We start from the raw sequence: 26,667 nt of genomic DNA on the forward strand, positions 1-26,667 counted from the left end.
CGATCCCACTCTTCCTTTAATTCTTACAGTACGTACGGACACAGAAACTGAATTTCCACACGATATTTTCCGCATAATGTCTCTCCCCGTGAGTCGTGGATTGTGTCTTGCTATTCGGAAAATGTTGCGGTCTACCAAACTTGATGTGCAGCGTGGGTGACCAGGTCTGTTGGGCCTTTTGACACCTCCGTGAGCTTTTTCCCGTTTCAAAACCCCACATTTTTCGATATAGTAGACTGATGAACTTGAAATTGCTTAGCCAGCGTCGATTGTGTGAAGCCATTTCTATAGCCATTTATAGGTAAGTTTTTATTTCCACGAGGTCTCCCCATGATGGAACTGATATTTCTTACAAATATGATTATGAATTAGCACGATATTCCGTTTTTTATCGACCTAGTGACGGACGCTAAATTCCAGAAAAATGAATTCAAATTGAATTTCGAAATATGTACCGGCCTGTTAGCGTATAATTGGTTGAGAATAAATCAATATAACCTTTTTTGATTAGTTATCAACAAATTCTGTTCTTGGTTTATCTAATTTGAAAAAAATTACAGAAAAATCACAATATGATAGTTTTTTCCGCTACTGTAAAAGCCTATTTCTAGCTCGATGTTGGAAATATATAAAGTTTACTATTACTGTTTCGTCCAGTATTATTGCAATTTACCATTTATCAGCTATCGTGACCTATTTTTATCGTAAATATGGTTTTAAAGGAAAAACGTGAACATAATAACGGAATAGTATGGGAATTGACAGCAACACACGTAGCATTTTTGCCATATTTGGCCACATCAAGCGCTGTGATCGTTCCGGTACATGTGGTTACCACGCTTATGTGCCTTAATACTTTTGCTCCTTGCTACGTGTTTACTAGCAAATGTAGGTATTGTATCTATTCGCACCAAAAACTAATCAATGTGTAAACAAGACCCGGTATGAAGGCCCGCCCGCGTAGCCAACATGCATATCGTTTACGCTTCGTAGCTTATCGTAGCTATCTCTCTCTATCACTCTTCTTTATTAGTGCGACTGTGACAGTTGCGTTTCGTTCGCCACGGAGCGTGAACGATAGGTACGTTGGCTACGCGGGCTGTTACTCTTATCCCGGCTTAACCGTCTTGAACTTAACTTAACTTAAGATATGGCAAAACTACGAAAATACATTCCAGTGAGATTGATGGTAACTTGCTTAGCACAAAGTGCATTTTATTATTATATTTTCACGCTTACTGTTGTAGCATGATGAAATTTCATTTATATTGTTTATATTTGAATGGATTCATTGTAATATGGATCATAGGTATTTACTTATATTCTATGATGACACAGCTCAAAAAGTTGCTTCAATATTTGTGCAATTCATGAATAATAATCTTAAAACGGGCCATTTTGATTTGTGTCTATATTGTAGGGAATAAGTAGACGATTTTTTGAAACATACATACGGCCACGGGCTTTAAAGGAACTTTCCTTTTTTTTGAATTAAGGTCGTAATTTAATTGATTTTAGAATCAATCGAATCAATAGATCGTTTAGACGCGAATCTGCAATAATCTCATAAATCATACATTTTGAGATGTGGCCATAAAGCAGGCAGGGGACAAAATGTTCCATAAATGAATTTAGTGGCATCTAAATTAGTTTTGTAAAGTGGCTATTCTTGGTAAAAGTCTTTTAGTAAAAAAATATATTATAAGATTATTTTCCTTATGTAGAATCGGACTCAAGTTCGTCTCCCTCCGAGTCGGACTCGTGTTCTTCGCGGACGGACCGCAGCACTGTCACCGCGCCACACCCGCAGTACCAGATGCCGTCGAACGCTGCGAAGCGGCTGTCCCTCGGGTTCGCTCTCAGCACGAGAACTCACCACTATGGAAGCTTCTACCTCAGAATGGGCGCTGTCGGTAAGTTTAAATACCTACCATTCCATATAAACGGGTCCTACACATTTTATTGTAAGTATGCTTAACTCGTTCGCCTCTTTCCTGTAGACATTGGAAATAAGATTTCTGACGATTTTTTTCCAAACTGCTGAAATGACGAGTTAAAAAAGTAGTCCATGTTGGTTCATAATATTGTAATATTTTAGCACTTATACATTCGTCTCTGGACTTCTAAACCCATTTATAATTGTAATAATTTCCATTTCCAATAGTTAAGAGATTTAGAAGATCTTTTTCGCTGTACGCTTGCAGGTTACAGGCGACATTGCATTTTTTGTACTTGAGACTCAAATAAGTAAAACGTGACATACTTATGTTAACTCAAGCCGCTAACTTTGAATGCATTGTCCACAGAAGGGACTCTTTTTTGAATTGTGTTTGACTCAAACCATAGGTTGTGGGTTCGAACCCCGGATCGTACTTAATGAGTTTCTTGGAACTATTTAATTTGATATTTTACTGCCCATTTTTGTGACCATACTTATTCCTAGTTTGCTCTTTGAAATGGAGAGTTTGGGATATGACAGTTGTTTTCGTCAAACCTTGACTTCTTTTGCCCATGGCAAAAAGGGCTTGATGCCTAGAGGATAAGGATATGATTTCTTTAGGCACGACTGATTGTTTTTTAAGTACGCTCCGTTCGAATCGCCGCAGTTTTTCGTTGAGGTACTTTCAGTACCTTTTAGTTTTAATTCCAATTTCACTGCAAATGTTGATAGCTAGCAGATCATTACCATACTTAAACATTTGATAACAATATTTGAATAGGTCTCCCGTTGACATTTTATCTCGTATAACTTATTCACTCGTAGCGTAGCGTCTTAAGAAAAGAGGGGACGACCGCATCTCCATACAAACGTAGTCCCCATTTTCCTCACTTTTGATGTATATTAACCATAGCTGCCCCTACCTTTGACTTTTTTTAGATTTTTTGATTATTGTAAAAATTCGGAGCGAAAAACAGATTTCATGCAAATTTTTAAATGATCCTAACTCTTATACCAATTAAAAATTAAAAAAAAAAAATCAAACGGCATAGCTGTGTTTAATATACAAAAAATCGTGTCAAAATATTTGCAATAATGTGAACATCCAGAAAGGAAGATAACAACTACGTTTTATGAAAAGGCGATCTCGCACGGATCCTCCACTTAGCCCTGAATGCGTTAAGGAAAGGTCTGTGCTCAGCAGTTAGACGTATGAAAAAAAAAAAATCTAGTAGTTCGACCCGAACTGAGAACTCGCAGTTCACCAAAAAGACAGATCAATTGTATGTACTTAGTCGGAAAAGGATCGAAAACCGCGTGCGATTTATTGCAAGGTCTGTGGAGCCCTTAACTGATAGATTTAAGTGACCATAGAGATTAACATAAACTGTATCTGTGGTAAGCCGTAATATTTTTTTTTCATATGTCAAATACATACATTATGTTTATTTTATTTCGTTTTTATCATGCTAATTATTAAAATTGTAAATTAGAAAACAATATTATAAATGTGTAAACCGAGCACTTTCGTTTGATATCAAACTCGACCATATTTTCGTGCAAATAAAATTACCAGAATAGCAAGACTCCTCACAAATAGCTTTTTGGCCTTCTAGGGTCTTGTAGCTCCAAGACTCCTTGATCGAGCCTGTTCATAATTTAATGACTAAAATAAAATGCCCTCAACTACGAGTTTACCTAATTTAATTTGAAGTCGAACAAATTTACTTAAGTTATTGTCCATCAAACTATCCTCTTATAGTTCATCTTAAAAAAATCGAGATACCGAGACGTGCCCCTAGCCAGCTGTGTGTGTTCCAAGTTGAATGTAAGAACTTCACTTCGCTTCGCTCGCTCGTTCGAATATTTGCATTCAATCAGTACAAAGATTTGGAACTGTCCATACATCGGTTTTTTTTTAATTACCTAGGTACTTTTTTTTAAGAGTGTCGCTAACTGATATTTTAACCAACATTAATTTTCTTGGCTTAACGATGACTGGGTAAATTATAGTTTTGTGGTTGTGATAGAGTGTTATCAATTAATAACATGAAGTATAACAGATTACTAAACGATAAGAATAAAAAGTGGAACAACCATTTATTTATCAGGTGACATTAGGTAGGCAGGTAAACAAATATTATAACGATAACAATCATATAGGTACTGTTAATTTATAGACATTCGAAGCAAACAATTGTGGTTGATAATTCTAGGCATTTCATTATGAGAAATAAGATTGCAATTGGAAAACCCATTATAGTATTTTATGCAACAGTTGTATAAGAAGGGTCAAAAAAGGCGAGTGGCGTGAGTAGAGAATACGCCACGAGCATTTTTTGACCTACTTATACAACGTTGCATACAATATTTTTCCTACGAGTCAACAAAAATAAATCTTAATTTAGGTAAACAAAGCAAAAGTATATAGCCAAGACGCGCGAGCATACCTTGTTACGCGCCCGGCCCGCCCCGGGCCGCGGCCGGCCGGTCAGCGACACCTCGTAACTCATGAGGCCCTGGTACTTGCTACTTGCTAAATTAAATTTTTGGACAGTTGTTTCTCAATTTTGGCCACCCATAGCCTACGGAGACTAACAAGCAACGCTAAGTGGTCTTCGTAGTCTATGGGTGTTGCTATATTACGGGTGTCACATGCGTGTTTCTGACTTATGAAGTAATTATTTTTACTTCGCAACCAAATGAATATTTTGTAAGTTGGCAGCAATGCACTTAGTTTAAAACTGTATTCGTTTTGGTTTTGTTAGGTTGGTAGCCATTAATCGCAGTAACGTTATAGCGATTAAAAGCAAAAGAGCTTTTATGAGGAATAGACAATATAGACTTTTCTTGAAACCTTTTATGTATGTTCTTATATTCGTGTTAATGAATGCATAAATGACAGATAACAGTAGAGGAGTAGGAAATAGTGGATTATACACCAAGGGGATAAAGTTATGTCACGGGCGCGATATTGAATCCTGAGGGCCTACCGCGAACCACGTTCGACGTGTTGCTTCCCTGTCACACTTACGTACAAATTTACAAGTGCGACAGAGAGGCAACATGTCGAACGTGGTTCGCGGTAGGCCCTCTGAACGTAAGGAAGGACTCAGATTTAACTCCCGAGTGCAGCGAGGGGGTTAATACTGAGTCCTGTGTGCAGTGAGGGATATAAGCGCGCCCAAGACAAAAACAGCTTTATCTCCGAGGAGTATACTCTACTTTTCTTACCTCCTGCGAGACAATAAATAAAACTAAGGCTACTAGAAACAATATTTTATTAAAATAAATCAAAAATGAAAATTAATGTTTGATACACAGCGTCAAGCGTCTTGTAGCACTCGCGGCTTTTGTTTTTTTCCCATTTATTTATTCATAAACAATATTCAGCTTGTGGTGGTCAGTACGATTTTCGAATAAATAAACTCGATTTTGAAATCAGTGCGGCAGCCGACGCGCCGCGTGTGGCGGCGTTCGGGCTTCACGAAATTAGGCTTTAAAAACATAACAATAAGAACTATGAGAAGTGAAATCACATTATGTCCCGGCGGGTTATAATGAAATTCAGTACAATATTACTATCCGGCTAAAGCCAAGGGCTATAATGATTTGCTTTCGGTAAGGTTTGCATGATATATAATTTGGAATTGTCGAGCAGGTGGTGTGAAAAATTAATTTCCATATTCTTGAGCACCACATCATTCGCCATTGTGTACAGGGGGCAATGGTATACAATGGCGGGCGACAGGCTATCTGTTGTCTATCGTGGTGAGCAATCGGGAAGTTGTCGGTTTTTTGACACTTCAAAGGAAGGTGGCATTATTATAAGTTATCTTTAGTTCGTTCAATAATCTATTTTTGCGTCATTTTGAGAATAAGCACTATATTGCATTCGGCCGGAACGCATTTCCTGGCTTCGTATTAAATAAACCGGACTACTACTATATGGATCGTGTCATTACATGCGTTCCTTGACTCGTGTTAAGTTATTTAAGCCATTAAAGGTGTTAGATTTGACAAATCTGCGCGTAATCGTGGATGACACGAATACCTGCAACTTCAAGAAAATAAGCTCAAGAATCTGTTTTGTCAATTGCCAACAAGTTTGAATTTCATATCGGATTAGTTCGGAGCGTTCCCTCAAAGTGATACTTAGTCCTTTTTTGACAGAGTCTGAATAACCGTGGAATAACCCTGTTGAGACCGAATTAATGGAAAAATTGGTGAAGGGGTTTCCAATGTTTTTCTCATTCAAAGAATTTGTTGAACCTATTTCCCTGTGATATATTGTTAAGAAGAAAGTGGAGGAACCTTGCGAAATCACCTTTTCATACAAACGTAGTCCTCATTTTCCTCTCTGGATATTAACATTATTGAAAATGTTTTGACACAATTTGTTGTATATTAACCACAGCTATGCCTCTACGTTTGATTTTTTCGAATTTTTAATTATTATAGAAGTTAGAAGAATTTATATCTGTTTTTCACTCCTAATTTTTATAATAATACAATAATCCAAAAAAGTCAAACGTAGGAGCATAGCTATGGTTAGTAAACATCAAATTATGTAAAAATATTTTCCAAAATGTCAATATTCAGAGAGGAAAATGGGGACTACGTTTGTATGGAGAATCGGCCGTCCTCTTTCCTCTTAAGATCAGGCCAAAGTAAATGATGAAAATAGTAGATTGTTAACCAAGGGTGGAAAGTGAACAATGTCATCCGATATATTTTGGCGCTCGAACGAAGTGAATAGCAATAGGAATAGGTGAATAGTAATAGGAGTGAAGTGAAGTGAACGGAGTGAGTGAGTGTTCGAGGGTGAGATGGTTACTTTTACCCGAGTTAAACACTCTACTTTTCATTACGAGGAAAGTTAAACACAAGAAATGTAGGTCATGACTGGAATTGCCGCCATTTACACTTTGATCGAAAACAAATCTAAAGCCATAGACAATCCGATCTTAAATTGGAATGTTTCTTCTGGTTTCTGAAACTGTCTTAATGTATACGCACGCGGCTTAAAAAAAGTGGAACCGATTGAATGAATGTAATGTAATGATTTATTTATTCATAAATATTTATGCTGAACTTTAAACTTTAAACTGAATAATATAGCATATATGGCTGCAAGCAACGGCTTGAAGTACAAATAAATAAAAAAATACTTTCCACCCAAGGGTGGGAAATGTAGTTTTCCACCCGGCTATCAGCATATGAAAGGTGAACTTTCCGAATAGGAGAGATGAAAATAGTATTTTATACAATCGTGTTACAATAGAGAGCTTTTCATTCGAGTACCGTTTTTAAACAAGCTTGCTGAGTTGCCTAAGTAAGGTACGAGATTGAAAAGCTTGATTATATTACTATTGCATACAATGCTTTATATACAAGTCATCTAAAATAATACTTTTTTACCATAAGACCTAAATAATTAAGAAAAGCTTGATTATATTACTATTGCATACAATGCTTTATATACAAGTCATCTAAAATAATACTTTTTTACCATAAGACCTAGATAATTCATGAAAATTGTTCAGTATCTGGGTAGACAAAAACGTAGTACAAAAGACAAAAACGCGCGACTATTTAGTTCCGCCCCGCGCCCGTTTAGTCTTTTCTATGGGAGCGCGGCAGCACGTAATTTGTAATTTTTTGTATAGTTGACTACTGCATATCGAATAGTACATTATGATACAAGTGTGCTAAGTTGGTCATTACACACGAGGCGATATTGTAGACAATAAGAAAGCCGATGTGTGTAATGACCATAGCACACACGTTTTATACGACGTTTTTCAACACACTTGCGAGGAAAAAACAAAACTTATAAATTAGATTATTTTTTTTGTCTAAACAGTAAGTACAATTCTTAGTCATGCTTTTTAAAATACACATGTATTTTACTTTCCTCGTCTTCGAAATGAAAAATAGAGTGTTTAACTAGGGTGAAAGGCACCATTTTAGTCTCAGACTATTGTCGGTCTCCCAGCGTGTGAGCGCCAAACTAGCTCGACAGAAATGAGTGCCTTTTATCCCTTGGTTAACAATCAACTATAAATGTATGTTGTTGATTTATAAATCATTACTCAATTCCAGTTGAGTTTATATAAAGGTAATGGTATTTGTGAATAAACAAAAAAATTAATCTTCTCTACAATTTATCAAAAACTTGCTTTTCCCGACTAAGACTTACCCTTATGACCAATGAATGTATTCACATAATCACTTTTATTTAAAAGTTGATATGAAATAGACATGTATTTTAATCTTGAAGTACTTTTTTACATCATTGGACAATTTCACATTGTGCTCAGTATAGAATATTTTACCTTGGCGGATGATCATATAAACGATTTAGCGACTTGCCTTGTAAATATAATATCCAGAGTCCACATTGGGGCTGAATTGGCTATAATTAACAACGATGAGATGACCAACGATATGATTCGTGGTATTCATGCATCAAGCAATGCCAAGCTATATATCAAAGACTACAACAAGCCAGTGAACAACACATCACCTCATGTGTTTATAATACACGTTGAAGACTTTGTGGCTTTAAAAGTTGTAATTGGTGAATTAGACAGAGATTGGAATCGAAAACCAGAGTCCTTGCATATCATTATTTTAACAGAAACAGCCAAAGAGGACCGTTTAGCGATATTTCGATTATTGTGGGAATACCATATAATAAAAGCCCTCATTATTACTGGTGACGTGGATAATAAAGCATCAATATACACTTATTTTCCTTACGAAGAGGGATGGTGTGGGTTGGGCTACAACAATATTATCAAGGTATGCGAATGTGAAGATTCTGATGTATGGGACGTCTTCCTAATTATTGATTATCTGGATAAACCTGCATTAAGGAATTGCACTCTACGTGTCGCTACTCACAACTACCCTCCATTGGTTTTAGAGGACCCGAACCCTGACAATATATTTGCTGTAGGTATTGAGCGATACTTGGTAGAAATGTTTTTTGCGCAAGAGAACATAACCTTAAATTATACATTTTTCCCCGAAACGGATGAATTTGGAAATATTTCTGATAATTTCACAGTAACTGGAGTTCTCAGCAAGTTATATAAAAATGAAGTTGACGTTGTTTTTGGGGGTTTCGCGCTAAATCATAGACGATCAGCATTTTTTAGTTACATTTGCTCGCACTTGACAGTTGAAGATAGTTTTGTGGCTATATCTCCTAGAGCTGATTTATTGGAAAGATGGAAAATAGTTTATATTATATTTAATACATTCGGTTGGTCAATAATACTGTTACTATACTTTATTTGTGCTATGTTTTTATCATTTTTTAATAATTCGAGTGGGAGCCGAAAACACAATTATTATTGTTCAGTGGTATTCAAACTTATTGGAAACACTACTAATAATACGGCTTTGGTTCTAACAGACAATATTTATAAAAACGTGCTTACAATACATTGGATATGGTATATGTTTTTACTATGCACTTTCTATCAAACGCAATTAACGACTTACACAACATATAGATTGTATAAATCTCAAGTAAATGAATACATGAATTTACGTAACTATAATTGGAGCCCTTGTTTAGCTACTGATATAGGGCCGTTTTTGAAAAACTCGGGCGATATTCCTATAATAAATGAAAAATATTTAGAATATCAAGAATGCGAGACTGGAGATCTAGCTCTGGACCAAGTAGCAAAAACACAGACCAAGTACACCGTAACAAATTACTTAAGATATCAATGGTGGATTACCCAGCATCCACACGGAATAAAAAAAATTCATCTGATGAGAAACAACTTTTATAATTTGCTCTATGGTATATTTTTCAAACGTGGATTTCCGCTTTTGGATACGTTCGAATCACATATATGGCGTTTTGCTGAATATGGTTTTATTGAAGCTATTAAAAGTTTTCACTGTCTACGTAAATATTCAAGGACATCAGCGGCTATAAATCATTCATTAGAGATACGTGTTCTTATATTAGAAGATCTAACTATACCGTTTGCCATTCTGATTTCCGGCATAATATTGTCATGCTTCATATTTACTATTGAGTTTTCGTACACACGCAGAAGAAATGTAAACTGGGTTTTCAGTCCTTAAATAAGCATTATTCTTAACGATGCTTATACAGTGAAACTTGGTTAAGTGTTATCTGGATAGGTGGGAAACCTCCATAGGTGGGACTTATGTTGCGGTCCCGACACTTTAGCATTGAATTACCACTGTTAGTAAGATAAAACAAACCTCTGTAACTGAGATTCGTTGTTTCGATTTTTTAGTCACATTTACCTCTACTATTGAGACTGAGAGTGTATTTTACCTCTTTTACTGAGACTATAATTGAAGGATTACATTAGCTAAATTGTTGTTTTTATTAGAATTTCTTAGAAATTGATCTCTGTATCTGAGATATCATCAATCTATGACCTCTCTAACTTGAACTTTGTTGCAGATCGATTTCCGTATTTTTACTAACTCTCAGTCTATCCATCCTCAAATTCCGCATTTGGTTAATGAAGAGAGTTAAGATATTTATTAAAGTAAGATACAATATACATAAAGTAAAGTAAAGAGTATATAAAAAATGCTGCTGCCTTCAGTAGTGATATGAAGAGGTAGTAGAAGAGAAGAGTCTTGGGGGACTTTCAGTAAATGATTCCTGCACCATCTTCGCACTTAAAAGCTTTAATGTGTCGTCTTGTGCCTCTGACTCTTATTGAGACAGCTCTAATTACGGAAATTTGAACTTTAACTTTCAGCCAGAAAATAATTTGTGAATACGCTTTTCCCCATTTACCATTTAATTTTGATGCTGTTTTTTTAAAGAAACTATTGTATTCTGTCCCTACAGCTCCATCGCATGAGATGAATAGTTGCGTATAGGATGCTCGTAGGTCCTCTGTTGCTTTGTCGTATTTTAGATATTTTCCTTGGCTCTGTGCTGTTTTTTGCCAGGTGAGGTTGCTGTAAGAGGAAGCGTCAGCATTTACTATGCGAACGTCGAAGAACGCTTTCCTTGCAGGTTCCCACACACTGTCTAGTAATAAATCTCCTATGCGGGCTGGTTGAGTCGCAGTGGCATCACGCATTACGGGTTCAGTTGCGCCGGTCCCCCAGGCTAGTTCGGCCCAGTGCTTAAGGTCGTACCTATCTTTGTTGGTCGTAGCCTTGTTTTATTAAACCGCCTTTTTTACAGTTAAGTGCGTGGTTTAGGTCAAAGTTATTTTCCCCGCATCCATCGCAGGCCTGAGGGAGACATGCAGGTTCGTGCGCATAGCGAATAGCTAGGGCATCTTTAAATTGAGTGGCTATGAGGTGGGTGTTGTTTGCGGTAGAAGGGATAATTGATAGCCATTGTGACGAGTTTGTTTCATCGACCCTTTGGATACATCTTTTTATTTTGGTTGGTAGTTTGGATATAATATCTTTGCATGTTGCGGTTTCTCTCATTCGCCTGGTTAGCTTTGCCCCTTTCATTATGTCCGTAGCATGAGTATAGTGAGATTAGTGAGCTAGCAAGTCTAAGTTTTCAGCATTTTTTATGTTTCATCCACGCAACCAAGCTCGTCCGGGAGGTTTATTCAAACTTACATTTTACATCAAACTGATACTAAATGATGTCATTTTGTAATCAATATCATTCACCCGTGCGCTTTGTACTCACCAATATGAGCAACATGTACGAACAATTATGAGCGAAATGCACGCGTGAATGATAACTCTCGTAAATGACATCATTTAGATATGGTACACGGCACTTAGTCAGTTTGCAAAGAAAAAAAACAAGTAGACGAGTCGCCTGATTATTACCGTCCTCCATGGACACCCGCAACACCAGAGGGGTTGTAAGTGCGTTGCTTGACTTTAAGGTGGGATAATCTTTTTTCTTGAAATTTTGAAGGTCCTATTGGTCCGTTAATACCGCAGGCGACAGACTGGTTATTTCGTATTTTTTGCATATAAACTGACGAAGTATCATGGTCTTACATAAAAAAATTAATCGACGTTCGGATAATGAATTTTGAGGTTCCCTTTTAACTGTAGTGAGGACTATGATAATATTGATAATGATGATGTAGGTAAATGAAACGTGAAATAAATATTATAAAATGTTTGGAGTTTATAGAAAGCATAATTATAGCAATTATTTTTCTGGGTTGGTTATTACGAACGTTATCTAACAGGTATTATCATAAATTCATTATTGTCGCACATGGCTTTAGCTGTTAGTATCATTAGCGCACTCACAATAGACAGTCATGCTTTACAAAATAGTGATTTATTATTTTATTTATATAATTTATACTATTATGGCCATTGAAAATATTCATGTTGCCGAAATACCACAAGAATTAGTGGAGCATTGTATTGTAGATATTATTGCATCAAAATCTCAGTTTAACTCAGAGATAGCTATCATTAACAATGAAATTGTCAGCACTAAGTTGATTCGGAGGATTCATGAAACCAACAATGTCAAGCTTTACGTAAAGGATGGTTCCGTGCATGTCGCTACATCGCCCAATAGTTTTATAATATATGGCCAGAACCTATCGTATTTTCAAAATTTGATTGACTTTATGAACAATGATTATTACCGCAAACCAGATGCTCTTTACGTCATAATAATGCCTAATGTAACTAAAGATGATTTTATACTAATATTTCATACATTATGGAAGTATCATATTATACATACGCTTGTCATTGTCAGAGAGACAAATAATTATGCATCAATATATTCTTATTTTCCATATGCAGAAGGCGGCTGTGGTCGGAATTATAATAATATAATAAAAATAAGTGATTGCAATAGTGTTAAGAAATCTGACCTAATGAACTCCATACGTGAACATGATATTCCTGTTCTTAAGAATTGTGTTTTACAAGTAGGAACTCATAATTATCCACCGATAGTTATATCGGATATAGATCCGAAAAATAAATTAGCTGTTGGAATCGAAATAGCTTTGTTAAACATTTTAGCAAAGATGGAAAATATTTCTTTAAATTATATATTTTTTCCCGAATCTTTAGAATTTGGCCACGTATCTGATAATTTTACTGTCAATGGAATACTAGGGAAATTATATGAAAATGAAGTGGATTTAGTGATTGGGGCCTTTGCGTTGAACAGTCGACGAGCGCTATTCTTTGACTCTATATGGACTCACTTTGCGTTTGAAGATAGTTTCGTTACAGTGACTCCTAGCGCCGGTCTCTTAGAACGATGGAAAATCATTTACATAGTGTTTAAACCACTAGTATGGCTATCATTACTGTTCATATTCTTACTTTGTTCATTTCTTCTTTCAAATAATAACACTGTACTAAATAATGATAGATCTTCTGAAGTTCTTAATCTTTTTGGTAATTGGACACAAAATATTACATTGAGTCTCAAAGGACCCAAATTTAAAAACTTGATTATTGTTCATTGGATATGGTTTGGATTTTTAGTTAATTGTTTTTATCAAAGCAAGCTAACAAGTTTTACTACATATCGGATCAGCAAGCCACAATTGAATAAATATATGTCATTAAATGATTACAACTTTACACCGTGTTTCGCGCTAGATATAGCTCCGTTTATGAAATACTCTGGTCAAGTTCCTATTATACATGAAGAATATCTAGAAACACTGGGTTGCGAAACTGCCGATTTATCCATGGATACGGTGGCAAAAACGCAAAAGAAGTACACAGTTACAAACTACTATCGATACCTTTGGTGGATAAATAAAAATCCAGCAAAAAAGGCACAAATCCATCTCATGAAAGAAAAACTGTACAACGCTCTATATGTCATATTTCTTAAACGCGGTTTCCCACTTTTAAAAGATTTTCAGCTTAAAATGTTGCGCTTAGTTGATAATGGTTTTGTGGGTGTCGTTAAAAAAAATCATATGATACATGACGATGTAAATTCGAATATTGGTGGTTCATTTGAAATTAGTAGTTTGAAGTTAATAGATTTTATTGTACCGTTTAGTATTTTAAGCACAGGTTTGGTAATTTCATTTATAATATTATTAATTGAATTAATGCACGCTGATAAATAAATATTTGTACTTGAATAGGAGTAAGAACTTTGAATTAATCTTTCTGCATTTGGTAATATTGTGTGTTTAATATATCAAATTTGTTAGTGAAAGGAAAAAATAAAATTGTATCACTGTGAAAAATAATCTTATTTTTGTCTCATTTTACTCATATTTTTATTTATTTATCCTCTAGCCGCCCACGATTCGAAACTTGCTAAGACAAATTCAATTTTGATTTATCAAAATAAAGATTCAAAAGAGAAAGGAGGCTTCATTGTAATAGACATAATCTACAATATACATGTACCTATAAAAAAAAACTTAAGTTAAACCTAAAAACTCAAAACACAATGCAACCTTTTTATAGGCCTCTGGGCGGCTGATTCTTGAAGAAGGTTCAGGTGTTGTGTAAATTAGTTTAAATATGACGGCATTTGCTAATGATGTCGAAAAATATTCATGTTGCCGAAATACCACAAGAATTAGTGGAGCATTGTATTGCTCATAACAAAAATACACATACATACATACAATTACTTTCACACATACATATATACATACATATACATTGTGTTTTTAAATTTTAACTATATTAAGTTAAAAAAGATAATTAAGTATTGTTTTAAAAATATATTATTCAGGGTTGGAAAATATATAATTGCGAAACATAATGCCTGACATATGTTCACCTTTAACGGCAGGCAAATATAAGCCCTTATCCTCGCAATTTTCAGCATATTTCAGCCCATTTTTAGGGTTCCGTAGCCAAATGGCAAAAAACGGAACCCTTATACTTATAGATTCGTCATGTCCGTTTGTCTGTCCGATTATGTCACAGCCACTTTTTTCCGAAACTATAAGAGCTATACTGTTCAAACTTGGTAAGTAGATGTATTCTATGAACCGCATTAAGATTTTCACAAAAAAAAACAATAAATTTTGGGGGTTATACTTAGAAGTGAAACTCAAAAAAATTTTTTTTCATTAAACCCATACGTGTGGGGTATCTATGGATAGGTCTTCAAAAATGATATTGAGGTTTCTAATATCATTTTTTTCTAAACTGAATAGTTTGCGCGAGAGACACTAGCAAAGTGGTAAAATGTGTCCCCCCCCCCCCCTGTAACTTCTAAAATAACAGAATGAAGAATCTAAAAAAAAAATATGATATACATTACCATGCAAACTTCCACCGAAAATTGGTTTGAACGAGATCTAGTAAGTAGTTTTTTTTAATACGTCATAAATGGTACGGAACCCTTTATGGGCCGCTTTTTTGCGTTATCTTAGTAAATTTGTGCTGGATAGTCCGTTTTAACTGTTTAAATTTCATATTATACCTGCATATTGCACGTAATTTTAGATAGCCCCACAGAAATAATAGCTGCAAAATTTTGGGAACTTGGGTGCCAATTAATGAAATCACTGTCACTTTTTATCGTTTGTCTATTGAATCTAAGGCGCTTAGCTGATACTTGGCGGATCCATCCCAAAGGTGGCTGCAATACTCCATACACGACCGGACTTGAGCTATGTAAAACTGAAGAAGCTGCTCCGGTGTGAAGTACCGCTTGACTTAGAGAGGACGCCTAATCGTCTAGTTGCAGATTTAGCCAGCGATTCAATATACGCCCCAAAGCTCAGGTTAGACGAGATACTTGTGCCAAGTAGCTGAAGTTGGTTGGATATCGGTACGGATACATCTCGGAAAGTCGGAGTCAGGTCGAAACGACTCCGTTTTGCAGAGATCAGACACGCCTGCGTTTTGATAGCGTTGAATTTGACCAGGTTTGCGTCGCCCCAATTGGATACTGCCTTAAGTGGCATATTCAGATGGTCTACCATAGCCTGTCGACAAGATTGGACCTCCTCTTTTTTTGCCCTAGCGTTGGAGAGATATCTGTAGACGACAGTGCTGTCATCGGCATACCTTAAAGTATCTGGGACTAGCATGTCGTTGATATGCAGCAGAGATAAGGTCGCGGACAGAACAGAGCCCTGATGAACGCCGGTATTAATAGCACCCGGATGGAACGTTGCATATTCATAAAATTTTGCACGTAATATGTATAATAAAATTTTAAAAACAAAGTGTATTACTCTTATTTGCCCAATACAATAACTTTACCGACTGTACCTGTAGTAATGTACCTGTAGAGGTACAGTCGGTAAAGTTATTAGCTTAGCATCTGTGCATATAAATATGTATGCAGGTGTGCTAAGCTAAAGGTTTTGCTGACTGTACATAGGTCGGGAACTAAGGGGTTTTTAGAAACGAGGTAGTGTCCGACTTCGCTAAGTATTCTCGCCAAATGTTACGTGATATGGCACTCCCATACATTGTCACTGCATAGTCGATGCAACAATAATGTGACTTTTGGAAACTGGAGCTGCATTACTATTGCAACATTACTACTGCGGTCTTGAAGCGGGCGCTGTTACTGTAAATTTTTAGATTGACGGATAAAACGTTCCAACCGCGGCAATAATGCGGTTACAAACGTCATTCATTTTATCAATTTAACAGTGACAGCGCCTGCGTTAATACCGCAACAGTAATGCAGGTGCAGTTGTATCCGAATGTCACCTTTAAATGGGTGGCGGATTGAACGTTGTAATATATAATATTAATAAATAAATATTATAGGGAAATTCTTACACAAATTGACTAAGTCCCACGGTAAGCTCAAGAAGGCTTGTGTTGTGGGTACTCTAACAACGATATATATAATATACAAATACTTAGATATATAGAAAATATCCATGACTCAGGAACAAATAGATACTACGCCAAATCGACTAGGGCAAGCCAGTCGACAATCGGTATGTAATCGCGGCAGTAATGCAGCAGCGTCGCCTTTAACACAAAAAAGATAGGTACACAAATCAATCTACATACAAAGTGTGCTCGAGACATAGACACTGCTCACGGACACGATATCTCGGACTGGTTGGGACTAGTGCGAGCGCGAGTGTCATTCGCTTGACACACGCGTCTGTGAACTTTTTTATACAATAGTGAGGCAAGAAAAATAAAAGTTATTATAAATGTTCAGTGGACGGTTGTTTAAATTCAACATTAAACGGTGAATTGTCGTTTTTAAGCTACCAGTGGTTTCAGAGAGGTAAGTAGGTAACTGCTTGTATTTCGATGGTTCGTTTTGACGTTACACAGAACAGTTAGGTAGGCAGGTAAGCGCCCCGACCCGGCCCCCGAAGAATATATCTATGATCGTTTTATATAATCGTTTGTAAATTAATGCCACCTTACGTAAGTTCGAAAACATGTTTTTTTTTGTTTGTGTAGATATAGTGTGGTTTTAGTGCCATTTGATAGGTTTGGGTCGGATAGGATAGGGCAATAGAAATTGTGTAACGGGGGTAATCCGTTTAGAAGTTATTAGGGATATTCGATAGTGAAAATGGACAAACGTAAAATTTTGTAGTTTCTGTACCCCTAGTGTAAATATTTTCGACAGCGAAACGTGACGTACGCGTTTGCGTTAAGTGTCATTTTGTATGAGATTTTTGACTTTCCAAAACGTCCCGCTTGGCGCGCTGTTTAAAAACCCATACAAAATGAGACTTAACGCAAACGCGTACGTTACGTTTCGCTATCGACTAAATTTACACTAGGGGTACTGTTCTGTAAGCTTTTTGTATTGTAGTAGTAGTCAGGTTTATTATTTTGTTTTGTAGGATAATTGTACATGAGAATCCGAATTGATTACACTTTAAATATAATAATCGTATATTTCGCCAATGTTGAAATCGTTGCAAGATATTTTCTGTGACAAATATGTAATATAACAATGACATTAAAATTAAAATATTTTAGTTATTATTAATTTATATTTCAATTCTTCCCGTTTCATTCTTAAAAATAAATTAAATAACTAGATACGAGGGCCACTAACAAGATAAGTTTTTAGTGCATAAGCTATAGTTGACAACCGTAGAGCGACTGCCGAGCGTAGGTATGAAAAGTGAAGTACATACATGTGATTGACTTCTGTACCTATCATCTTGGCAACTGTAGCTGCATTACTGCTGCAGTATTGCAGCGCGACATTACTGCGTAAATTGTCAAAAATCCGGGCAGCGACTTAGGTTTTGACATTAGTGGACAGTATAATCGTGCTGCATTCCCTACTGGAGGAAATATCATAAAGGTGGACGGAGTTTACTTAGCACACTGACGGTTTTCAATAAGATACAATTTGAGATGCTTAACTATTGCAGCTACTTAGTCCTTAATTTCTTAATGAAAGTATAAAAATTAATTAAAAAAAATCACCAGGTATTAAAAATAATTGTTTGGTTATTTTTTTGAGGTTTGGTTGTCACCTTTAAGCGAAATAATTCTTAAATACGGTAACCTTTCACATATTCGTCCGCCATTGTCATTTTTACAGGTTAGGCATCGAGGGCCTATCCGGCATTCAGACACGATTGAAAATTCGGTAAAAAAAATTAAACGGCTGTTAAATTAATCAAATTTAATATTTATAGAGTACACAAAAACAAATTATTGAAATATTATGTTAATGTGATATTTGTAGAATCTGGTTACGCCTATTTTAAGGGGCCACAGTACTGGCAGTAGACGGAACCCTGTCAAATTTGTATTTGTGTAGCAACGGTTCTATGAATTGTTTGTTTACTTTTATGTATGTCAGTCGGTCAATAACAGTTCTCATGTAAACACTGAATAAATTTCTAGTATACACTTTCTTGGTTTAACTGTGCTATAGATCTCTGCTAAATAGTGATAGGTTTATTCCCCACAGTGGTTATGTAGCCTACGCACGCTTCAAGAATAGTGTTAACGGTAAAAGAAAGAAATTTTCAGCGGAAATGAGTAGTGCTGTAAAAATTGATCAACTCAACGAGAGTAATTATGAAACATGGAAGATCCAAGTTGAAGCAGTGTTAATAAAAAACGACGCCTGGGGATACGTTAATGGGAGTATCAAGAAACCAGCTGAGGTAGCCGAAGCAGCAAAATGGGAAATTGGCGATTCTAAAGCTAAGTCTGACCTAATTTTATCCATAACCCCGAGCGAATTACGACATTTGAGAGGTTGTAAGACATCGCGTGACGTATGGTTAAAGTTACAGAACATTCATGCTTCTAAGGGACCTGCGAGAAAGGCTACGCTATTAAAAGAGTTGTTACTGCGTAAATTGGATGAAGGTGGTGACTTAAGAGAACATGTCATGCGATTTTTCGATGTAGTAAGCCAATTAGCGGACATGGATATTGAAATGCATGATGATTTGATCTCTATAATGCTTCTGTATAGTTTGCCGTCCAGTTTTGACAATTTTAGATGTGCCATAGAATCTCGAGATGCATTGCCAAAACCAGACGCATTGAAAATTAAGATATTAGAAGAGGAACATTCCAGAAATGTTAAAGAAAGTGTAGATAAGGCACTTCTTGTAAAAGGAAAGAGATCTTCTAAGCCTAAGAAACAAATAGAGCATCGTCAACACGCATATTATGATGCCCCTGAGCAGGCTAATTCGAAATTTAAGTATAAATGTTTCAAATGTCACCAGCATGGACATAAAGCCTCTGAGTGTACACAGAAGATGAAAGTACAACGTAATGATAGTACAAAGTATGTGTCGAACTTAAATGAAGTACCAGATGTTGATTCCAATTTTGTAACATTCAATTGTGTTTCAGATGTTAATGCTGTTTGCAACGAGAATGGAAATTGGATCGTCGACAGTGGGTGTACGTCACATTTGTGCAACGATACAGATAAATTTGGTACTACATTACTACCGTTGCCCGGTAAGCTAAATTTAGCGACAAATTCGAGCACAAACGTACAAGGTAAGGGGACAGTAAGATTTTCTTCATGTAATAATGGTTCTAAAACTGAAGTGCAACTGCCAAATACTCTATTTGTTCCTGATTTGCGATGTAACCTAATTTCAGTAGCTAAAATTACTGATCAAGGGTATAGCGTTACGTTCAAGAAAAACATAGCTAGTGTTCAAGATAGCTATGGTAACACTAAACTTGTCGCGAATCGTAAAGGTAATCTATATTACGTCGAGGAACATTGTGATGGAGTGTCAGCGATTTCTGAGCGAAAGGTTGACGTATGGTCGTGGCATGAGTATTTAGGTCACTTAAATGCGAAAGATCTTGTCCGAGTCTTAAACAAATCTGGCATGAACTTAAAGATGACAGATGTAGCCGAGTTGTACGATTGTGATATTTGTGCGAAAGGAAAAATGAGTAGGTTGCCTTTTTCTAGATCGAGTGGGCCATGCGATGAAAAGTTGAGAATTATACATTCTGACCTCGTAGGACCCATGCGGCATACGTCAATAAATGGAGCGAAATATTTCGTAATCTTTATCGACGATCATACGAGATGGTGTGAAGTATATTTTCTTAGTAAGAAAAGTGAAGTCTTCACTACATTCAAGGTATATAAAAATCACGTAGAGAATCTATTCAGACGTAAAATAACTTATCTCCATACAGATAACGGAGGCGAATACTGTAATCGGGATTTCGACGAGTTCCTGAAGAAAGAAGGAATAGCAAGAAGATTGACAATTCCTGGAGTACCCCAGCAGAACTCGGTCGCGGAAAGAAAAAACAGGACCTTGTTAGAAATGGCGAGATGTATGCTGATTTCGTCAGGACTTTCTCCGGGTTTCTGGGCAGATGCTGTAGCAACAGCTTGCCATGTAAGAAATCGTTGTCCGACCAGAAGTCTTGAAGGTGAGATACCTTTTGAGAAATGGTTTGAAAGACCTGTCAAGTTAGACTACTTACACAAGTTTGGATCTAAGGTACACGTCTTGGACAAGTCAACCGGGAAAGATAAGTTCGCACCAAGAAGCCTGGAAGGAATCTTTGTAGGCTATCCTAGAGATCGCAAGGGTTACAGAGTATGGATGCCAAAACAACGACAAGTTATCATGTCAAGAGATGTGAAATTTCACGAAGCAAAAAGTGAAGGTAAAGAAAACGTGAACCTGAAGATTGACCCCTTTGAAATCGACTTGGGAGAATCGATAAATGTTCAAAATCAACCTGTATCGGTAGATGTAGAGTTCCATCCGAATCAAACTAGTGAAAATCCGGTAATACATATCTCCAATCACGAGGATGACTGCATGGAGTCATCGAGTAGTCGTGATCCAGAACCTGAAGGAGGAGATGATGTTCCCGTTGAAACCCGCCAAATGACAGACGATCCATATATTGTCATGGAACCATCTCAACACGATCATCATCAAGACGATGTTCATGTTGATGGGGGGAGGATAGTAAAGAGAGGTCCAGGGCGACCACGACTGGATCGAGGTCATGTTGGGCGTCCACGGAAGATATACAACATGGTTGATGTAGAGCCACAGGTTTCCACGGAAGAAGGCGTTGAGTCGACTGGAGAGTATGAAGACTGTGTGGATTTCGCTGGAGTCGCCGAAATAACTCTAAAGGAGGCCTTATCCGGTAACGAACGAAAAGGATGGAAAGACGCTATAATTTCAGAAGTTCAAAGTTTAATCAAAAACGATACATTCGATGTTGTTAAAAAACCTATGGGTCGAAATGTTGTTGGTTGCCGATATATATTAACAAAGAAGTTGAATATCGATCGAACTGAGAAGAAGAAAGCCAGACTAGTGGCAAAAGGTTTTAGCCAACGTTACGGCATCGATTATCAGAAAACTTTTGCGCCAGTCGCTAGGCTTGACTCGATAAGACTATTAGTTGCACTTGCAGTGGAGTTGGATCTTAAAATTCATCAGTTGGACATTAATACGGCATATTTAAATGGATTATTAGAAGAGGAGATATATATGAAGGTGCCAGATCTCCTAGATGAATGTTTGCAAGATCTAACACGATTGGAGCAGCCAGGTTCACTTATACATGAAAGAGCTAGCAAGATGTTATGTGACCTGAGGTCTGGAGGCAGTGTGTGCAGGCTCAAAAGATCGCTGTACGGGCTTAAACAAGCTGGTCGACAATGGAACATCAGACTGGACGAGCAGCTGAAGTCCATGGGATTACAAGCATCTTTAAATGAGCCTTGTCTTTATTTTAAAAATATAGATTCGCAAACTAAACTCTTTGTATTAGTTTACGTGGATGACATTCTCGTCGCTTCGCAAAGAGGTGGATGCATCGAAGATTTCAAAAAGGAACTGGCCACTAAGTTTGAATTGAAAGATTATGGCATTGTGAAATATATGTTAGGCATAGAGTTTGACAGATGTGACAAAAGCATGAAATTGTCACAAGAAAAATACATTGATGATTTATTAATCAAATTTAATATGGATAAAAGTAAACCAATATCTACGCCTATGGAAGTTAAGCAAAAGATTGAAAAATCTGTAAATAAGTGCAGTGACAGTGAACAGTACCCATATCGTGAGATTATAGGTTCACTGATGTATCTCTCTACGGGAACAAGACCTGATATTACGAATACCGTGGCTGTATTGAGTCAATTCTTGGATTGCCCTAATGAGGAATGTTGGAATGCTGCAAAGCGTGTGCTGCGATACCTAAAGCATACAAAACAATATGGACTTGTTTACAAAAAGACAGGTAAATCTTTGCATGGTTACTCGGATGCTGATTGGGGAGGATGTTTGATAGATAGGCGTTCTTATTCCGGTTATGTTTTCATGTTAGGAGGTGGATGTGTGTCGTGGAAGTCGCAGAAGCAGAAATGTGTCAGCACCTCAAGCTGTCAATCAGAGTATGTAAGTCTAGCCTCATCAATGAAGGAAGCTATCTACTTGAACAGCTTACTTACTGAAGTTGGGTTACGTAAGTTTGCACCATTATCTTTACATGTAGATAATCAGGGGGCGATTTACCTTGCGAACGATCCAATGTTTCATTCTCGGAGTAAACACATTGACATAAGGTACCACTTTGTACGAAGTGTATTAAAGGACAATAAGAGTATTGAGTTAAAGTACTTACCGACCGACTCAATGCTCGCCGACATATTAACGAAGGCTCTGCCTAGAGAAAAGCACTATATGTGCATGCGTGGTTTGGGCATTGCTTGTTAATTGTTTATTTTTTTATAGTTGTTCTTTGATATCACTTTGATTTGTTTTTATATGTTTTATTTGTGTTACCGTTTATTTTGAATATGCACATTAAGGGGGCGTATTGAAATATTATGTTAATGTGATATTTGTAGAATCTGGTTACGCCTATTTTAAGGGGCCACAGTACTGGCAGTAGACGGAACCCTGTCAAATTTGTATTTGTGTAGCAACGGTTCTATGAATTGTTTGTTTACTTTTATGTATGTCAGTCGGTCAATAACAGTTCTCATGTAAACACTGAATAAATTTCTAGTATACACTTTCTTGGTTTAACTGTGCTATAGATCTCTGCTAAATAGTGATAGGTTTATTCCCCACACAAATTAGAAACGTCAGTATTTTAAAAGTAATACTCATTTACACCTACTTGAAAAAAAAAACAGTTTGCCCAATATGGCCATTGACGTAATGAAATTTAAAAGAAATCTATTACGCCCGTGTCAGTATGCCGGCATACAATAACACCGTTAACGAGCAAGTGTGATGAAAAAACAAATTAACTCATGCCAGGAAATATGTTCGATCGGTTTACGAGCTGCATTTCGCATTTGTATTATGTTCAAGTTCATATCCTATTTTTGTTTGCAAATAATCAATCAATGCTTACCCGAAATTATTGGTTATACGAAAAATCTGTCATATTAAAAGTAAAATGTAATCAGTTAACGAAAAACTCGCCATCTTCGTTCAATGATATATAACATAACTATTACTGTTGACTCACTCAGTCACTCGTTTTTAGAACCATTTTTTTTATTTAGCTCGTCATGTTTTAACACATCATGAGACTACCTGCCAGAATTATGCTACAATTAACAATAACTTGTAATTACTATTATGTGTTAAATGAAGTACTTTTCTGAAACTGTTTATAAAACATAATTATGTAAAATTGTAGATACAAGTGTACAAATTTGAATATTTTCCGCTATGACAAATTTGCAACTTACAATTTTTACTGAAAAGGAAGTTATATAATTATTACCTGTTATCGACAATTTGTAAGATACATTAAACAGGGCCCAGCTAGTACGAGTATAATATATCACATCATAATTCGTATATAGGTGCCAAGAAACTCAGTGAAGTATAAGCAGAGGATCGAACGATTTGGAAGCTACACATTTATAGTTAGGCCTACGTGAGTGTAGAGTATTATTTCCTCTTTAATTTTATTTTTCAGCGTTTGGCATCGGATCTATGATCTACTCGGGTCTTGAATTCGGCCAGTACTGGGAGCTGGAACGTAACACCAATTGCCACAACGTCCTGCTGGCGCTCACGCCGGCCACTAGGATGGCCTTCATCTTCATCCAGATGTACTTCATCTTTCTTAACAATGAGGTTAGTTTTACATACATTTGCGTTTAGTTACCTACACATCTAGGCTTTCAGAGTAATCATCATCATTCGCTTGCCTTTATCCCTTGTTTGGGTTCGGCGCTTGGCGCAGCATGTTTTTTCTTCAATAACTCTCTCTCGTCTGATATCTCATCATCCAGTCGCGTTCGTTTCATATCATCTCTCACACAGTCCACCTTTTCCTCGGTTTTTCTCTCCCGTTGCTTCCCTCCACATTCTTCCCCTCCTTACTCGCCATACGATTTTCATCCCTCCGCATCACGTGCCCGTACCACGCTAGGGGATTCGCTCTTACTTTTTCTACTATGGGTGTAACTTGCAGGCTTCCTTTTATATACTCATTCCTTATCCTATCCATTCTTTTCACACTACACAAATCTATCTTAACATTCTCATTTCCGTTACATCCAATATCTTTTCATCCGTCACCTTTAGGGCCAAACACTCATATCCATACATGAGGACAGGTCTTATGATGATTTTATAAATTTTACCCTTCAGTCGGTGGTGTATCCCAGCGTCACTACTTGTACGCGTGACCTGTCGCCATTTCATGCATTCTGTGCTAATCCGGTTTTCCCGTCACGCGCGGTCAATATCGCCATCGCACTGGAAGAGCAAACCGAGGTACTTGAAATCGGAGCAGCCCGGCAATGTAATGCCATCGAGTTCTATGGCAGCGAAACTGGAGAACATGTTCAGTTTTAGATCTGCTGATCTTCAGGCCAACATTCTCTACTTTACGCCGCCATTTCTCAAGTCTGCTCACCACCTCGATTCTGTCTTCACAGACACAATGTCAACAGTGAAAAGCATATACAAGAGTGCCTATATGTCCGACGACAGGGCGTCAATAATAAGCAGGAAAAGCTAGGGACTTAGAGCTGATTCCTGGTGCAAGCCTACCGTGACACTGAATCTGTCGGTGGTGCCAGCGCATCTAGCAGTCAGTATAATCATGATAGTTACATTAGTAATACTAATAATTGGCAATGGAATTTTTAAACTATTACCAATTAACAGGTTACTAACTGCGTCTAGGCTTCCCAAAAAGGAGTAATTAAAAAAGTGAGTGTGTCGTGGTCTGTTGGAACGAAGTATATTATAATTAATAAACGTAGTATATTATTGATTAACAGATACAAAAAAAAAACGCAAAATAAAAATCTCACCAAAAACATTTCCATGTAAAATGTTGCCAAGACGAAACCATAAAGGTCGCACTGACATATTTTAATTTTTTTTTAAAGTTGCTTATGACAATCTCCCATTCCCTAATTTAAAGGTTGGGGTTGATTGACTCACTATATGTTGCATATTATTTGACGAGCTTACCCATCCTGAGTCTATTATTATTGGTCTTCCCGCTGTGTGTACCTACCTTAATGGTGAGTAATCACGCTAACTTTTGCCCCGGGAACAATAATCAGGCAGCGACCGCGAGTTTCCAAAAAGAGCTGTATGTACAGTCACGGAATTTAATTGTTAAGCCATTGAGGGTTTAATTTATTAAAATACCACGTCGGTGGCAAACAGCCCGCCTTATAGTAAGCAGTCACCCTAGCCTATAATCTCCTGCAATTCCAGAAGTGTTACATGCACATCGCCACCCCTTCAAAAAACGTGTACACTAAATTTTTGAAGCATCCCATAACCTCGGGAAAACCTCGGCAGGGAGTTCATTCCACAGCCGGAGCGTCCGCGGGAGGAAATTATCTTAAACCGCACAGTGCGCGACCGTTTAGGCTCTAAGGTTTGAGGACGAAATCCCTGTCGACGGCGAGCGGTGCGGTGATAGACAGTATCTGTTGGCATCATGTAAAACAATTCTTCAGAGCACAACCCGCCCATTGTACAAGTGCCAGAACACACAGAAGGTTCGTTGTCGCTTGTGAGTTTGGGATCGTCGACGATTGGACTGAGTCGAAGGGTCGAAGCTAACATCCAGGTGCTCCTACCCAAAGGTGACAGCAGTACTCCATATGGGGTCTGACTTGCGATTTATACATATAGTACATTGGAGACATACATTACTTTACATTGGAGATGCTACGCTGTAAATTACCGGCGGTATTTGATCCTTACTGTGGAAACTCAGAAATGGAATGGAATTGATTAGTTACTGGTATAGAAGGTAGAGGTAAGGAATGAAATCACCATGTTCAAAAAAGTGTCATCAAGAAAACTTAA

At 37.0% G+C, this 26,667-nt stretch overlaps 3 protein-coding genes across 4 annotated transcripts in view; all 3 read left to right on the forward strand.

The window, feature by feature from the left end:
* LOC133517046 (proton channel OtopLc-like) overlaps positions 1-26,667 on the forward strand; it is an 84,767-nt gene that overhangs the window by 51,570 nt on the left and 6,530 nt on the right. For both annotated transcript variants that reach the window (XM_061850186.1, XM_061850187.1), the window contains exons 6-7: positions 1,725-1,913; positions 24,299-24,459. In XM_061850186.1, coding sequence (XP_061706170.1) covers positions 1,725-1,913; positions 24,299-24,459 — 350 coding nt within the window. The remainder of the gene's footprint in view (positions 1-1,724; positions 1,914-24,298; positions 24,460-26,667) is intronic.
* LOC133517047 (uncharacterized) lies at positions 7,794-10,210 on the forward strand. The gene has a single exon (XM_061850188.1). It carries the CDS (start codon positions 8,204-8,206, stop codon positions 10,052-10,054), a length of 1,851 nt encoding a protein of 616 aa, XP_061706172.1. The 5' UTR covers positions 7,794-8,203; the 3' UTR covers positions 10,055-10,210.
* LOC133517048 (uncharacterized) lies at positions 10,203-14,120 on the forward strand. The gene has a single exon (XM_061850189.1). The coding sequence runs from the start codon at positions 12,214-12,216 to the stop codon at positions 14,014-14,016; it is 1,803 nt and encodes a 600-aa protein (XP_061706173.1). The 5' UTR covers positions 10,203-12,213; the 3' UTR covers positions 14,017-14,120.

The sequence above is a fragment of the Cydia pomonella genome, chromosome 4 (genome assembly GCF_033807575.1).
Source record: "Cydia pomonella isolate Wapato2018A chromosome 4, ilCydPomo1, whole genome shotgun sequence".
In the NCBI taxonomy this organism is placed as follows: Eukaryota; Metazoa; Arthropoda; class Insecta; order Lepidoptera; family Tortricidae; genus Cydia; species Cydia pomonella.

What these genes read in the sequence shown, in the direction of transcription:
- LOC133517047 (XM_061850188.1), top strand. Translation starts at nt 8,204, where the DNA reads ATGTATTTTAATCTTGAAGTACTTTTTTACATCATTGGACAATTTCAC.
- LOC133517048 (XM_061850189.1), top strand. Translation starts at nt 12,214, where the DNA reads ATGCTTTACAAAATAGTGATTTATTATTTTATTTATATAATTTATACT.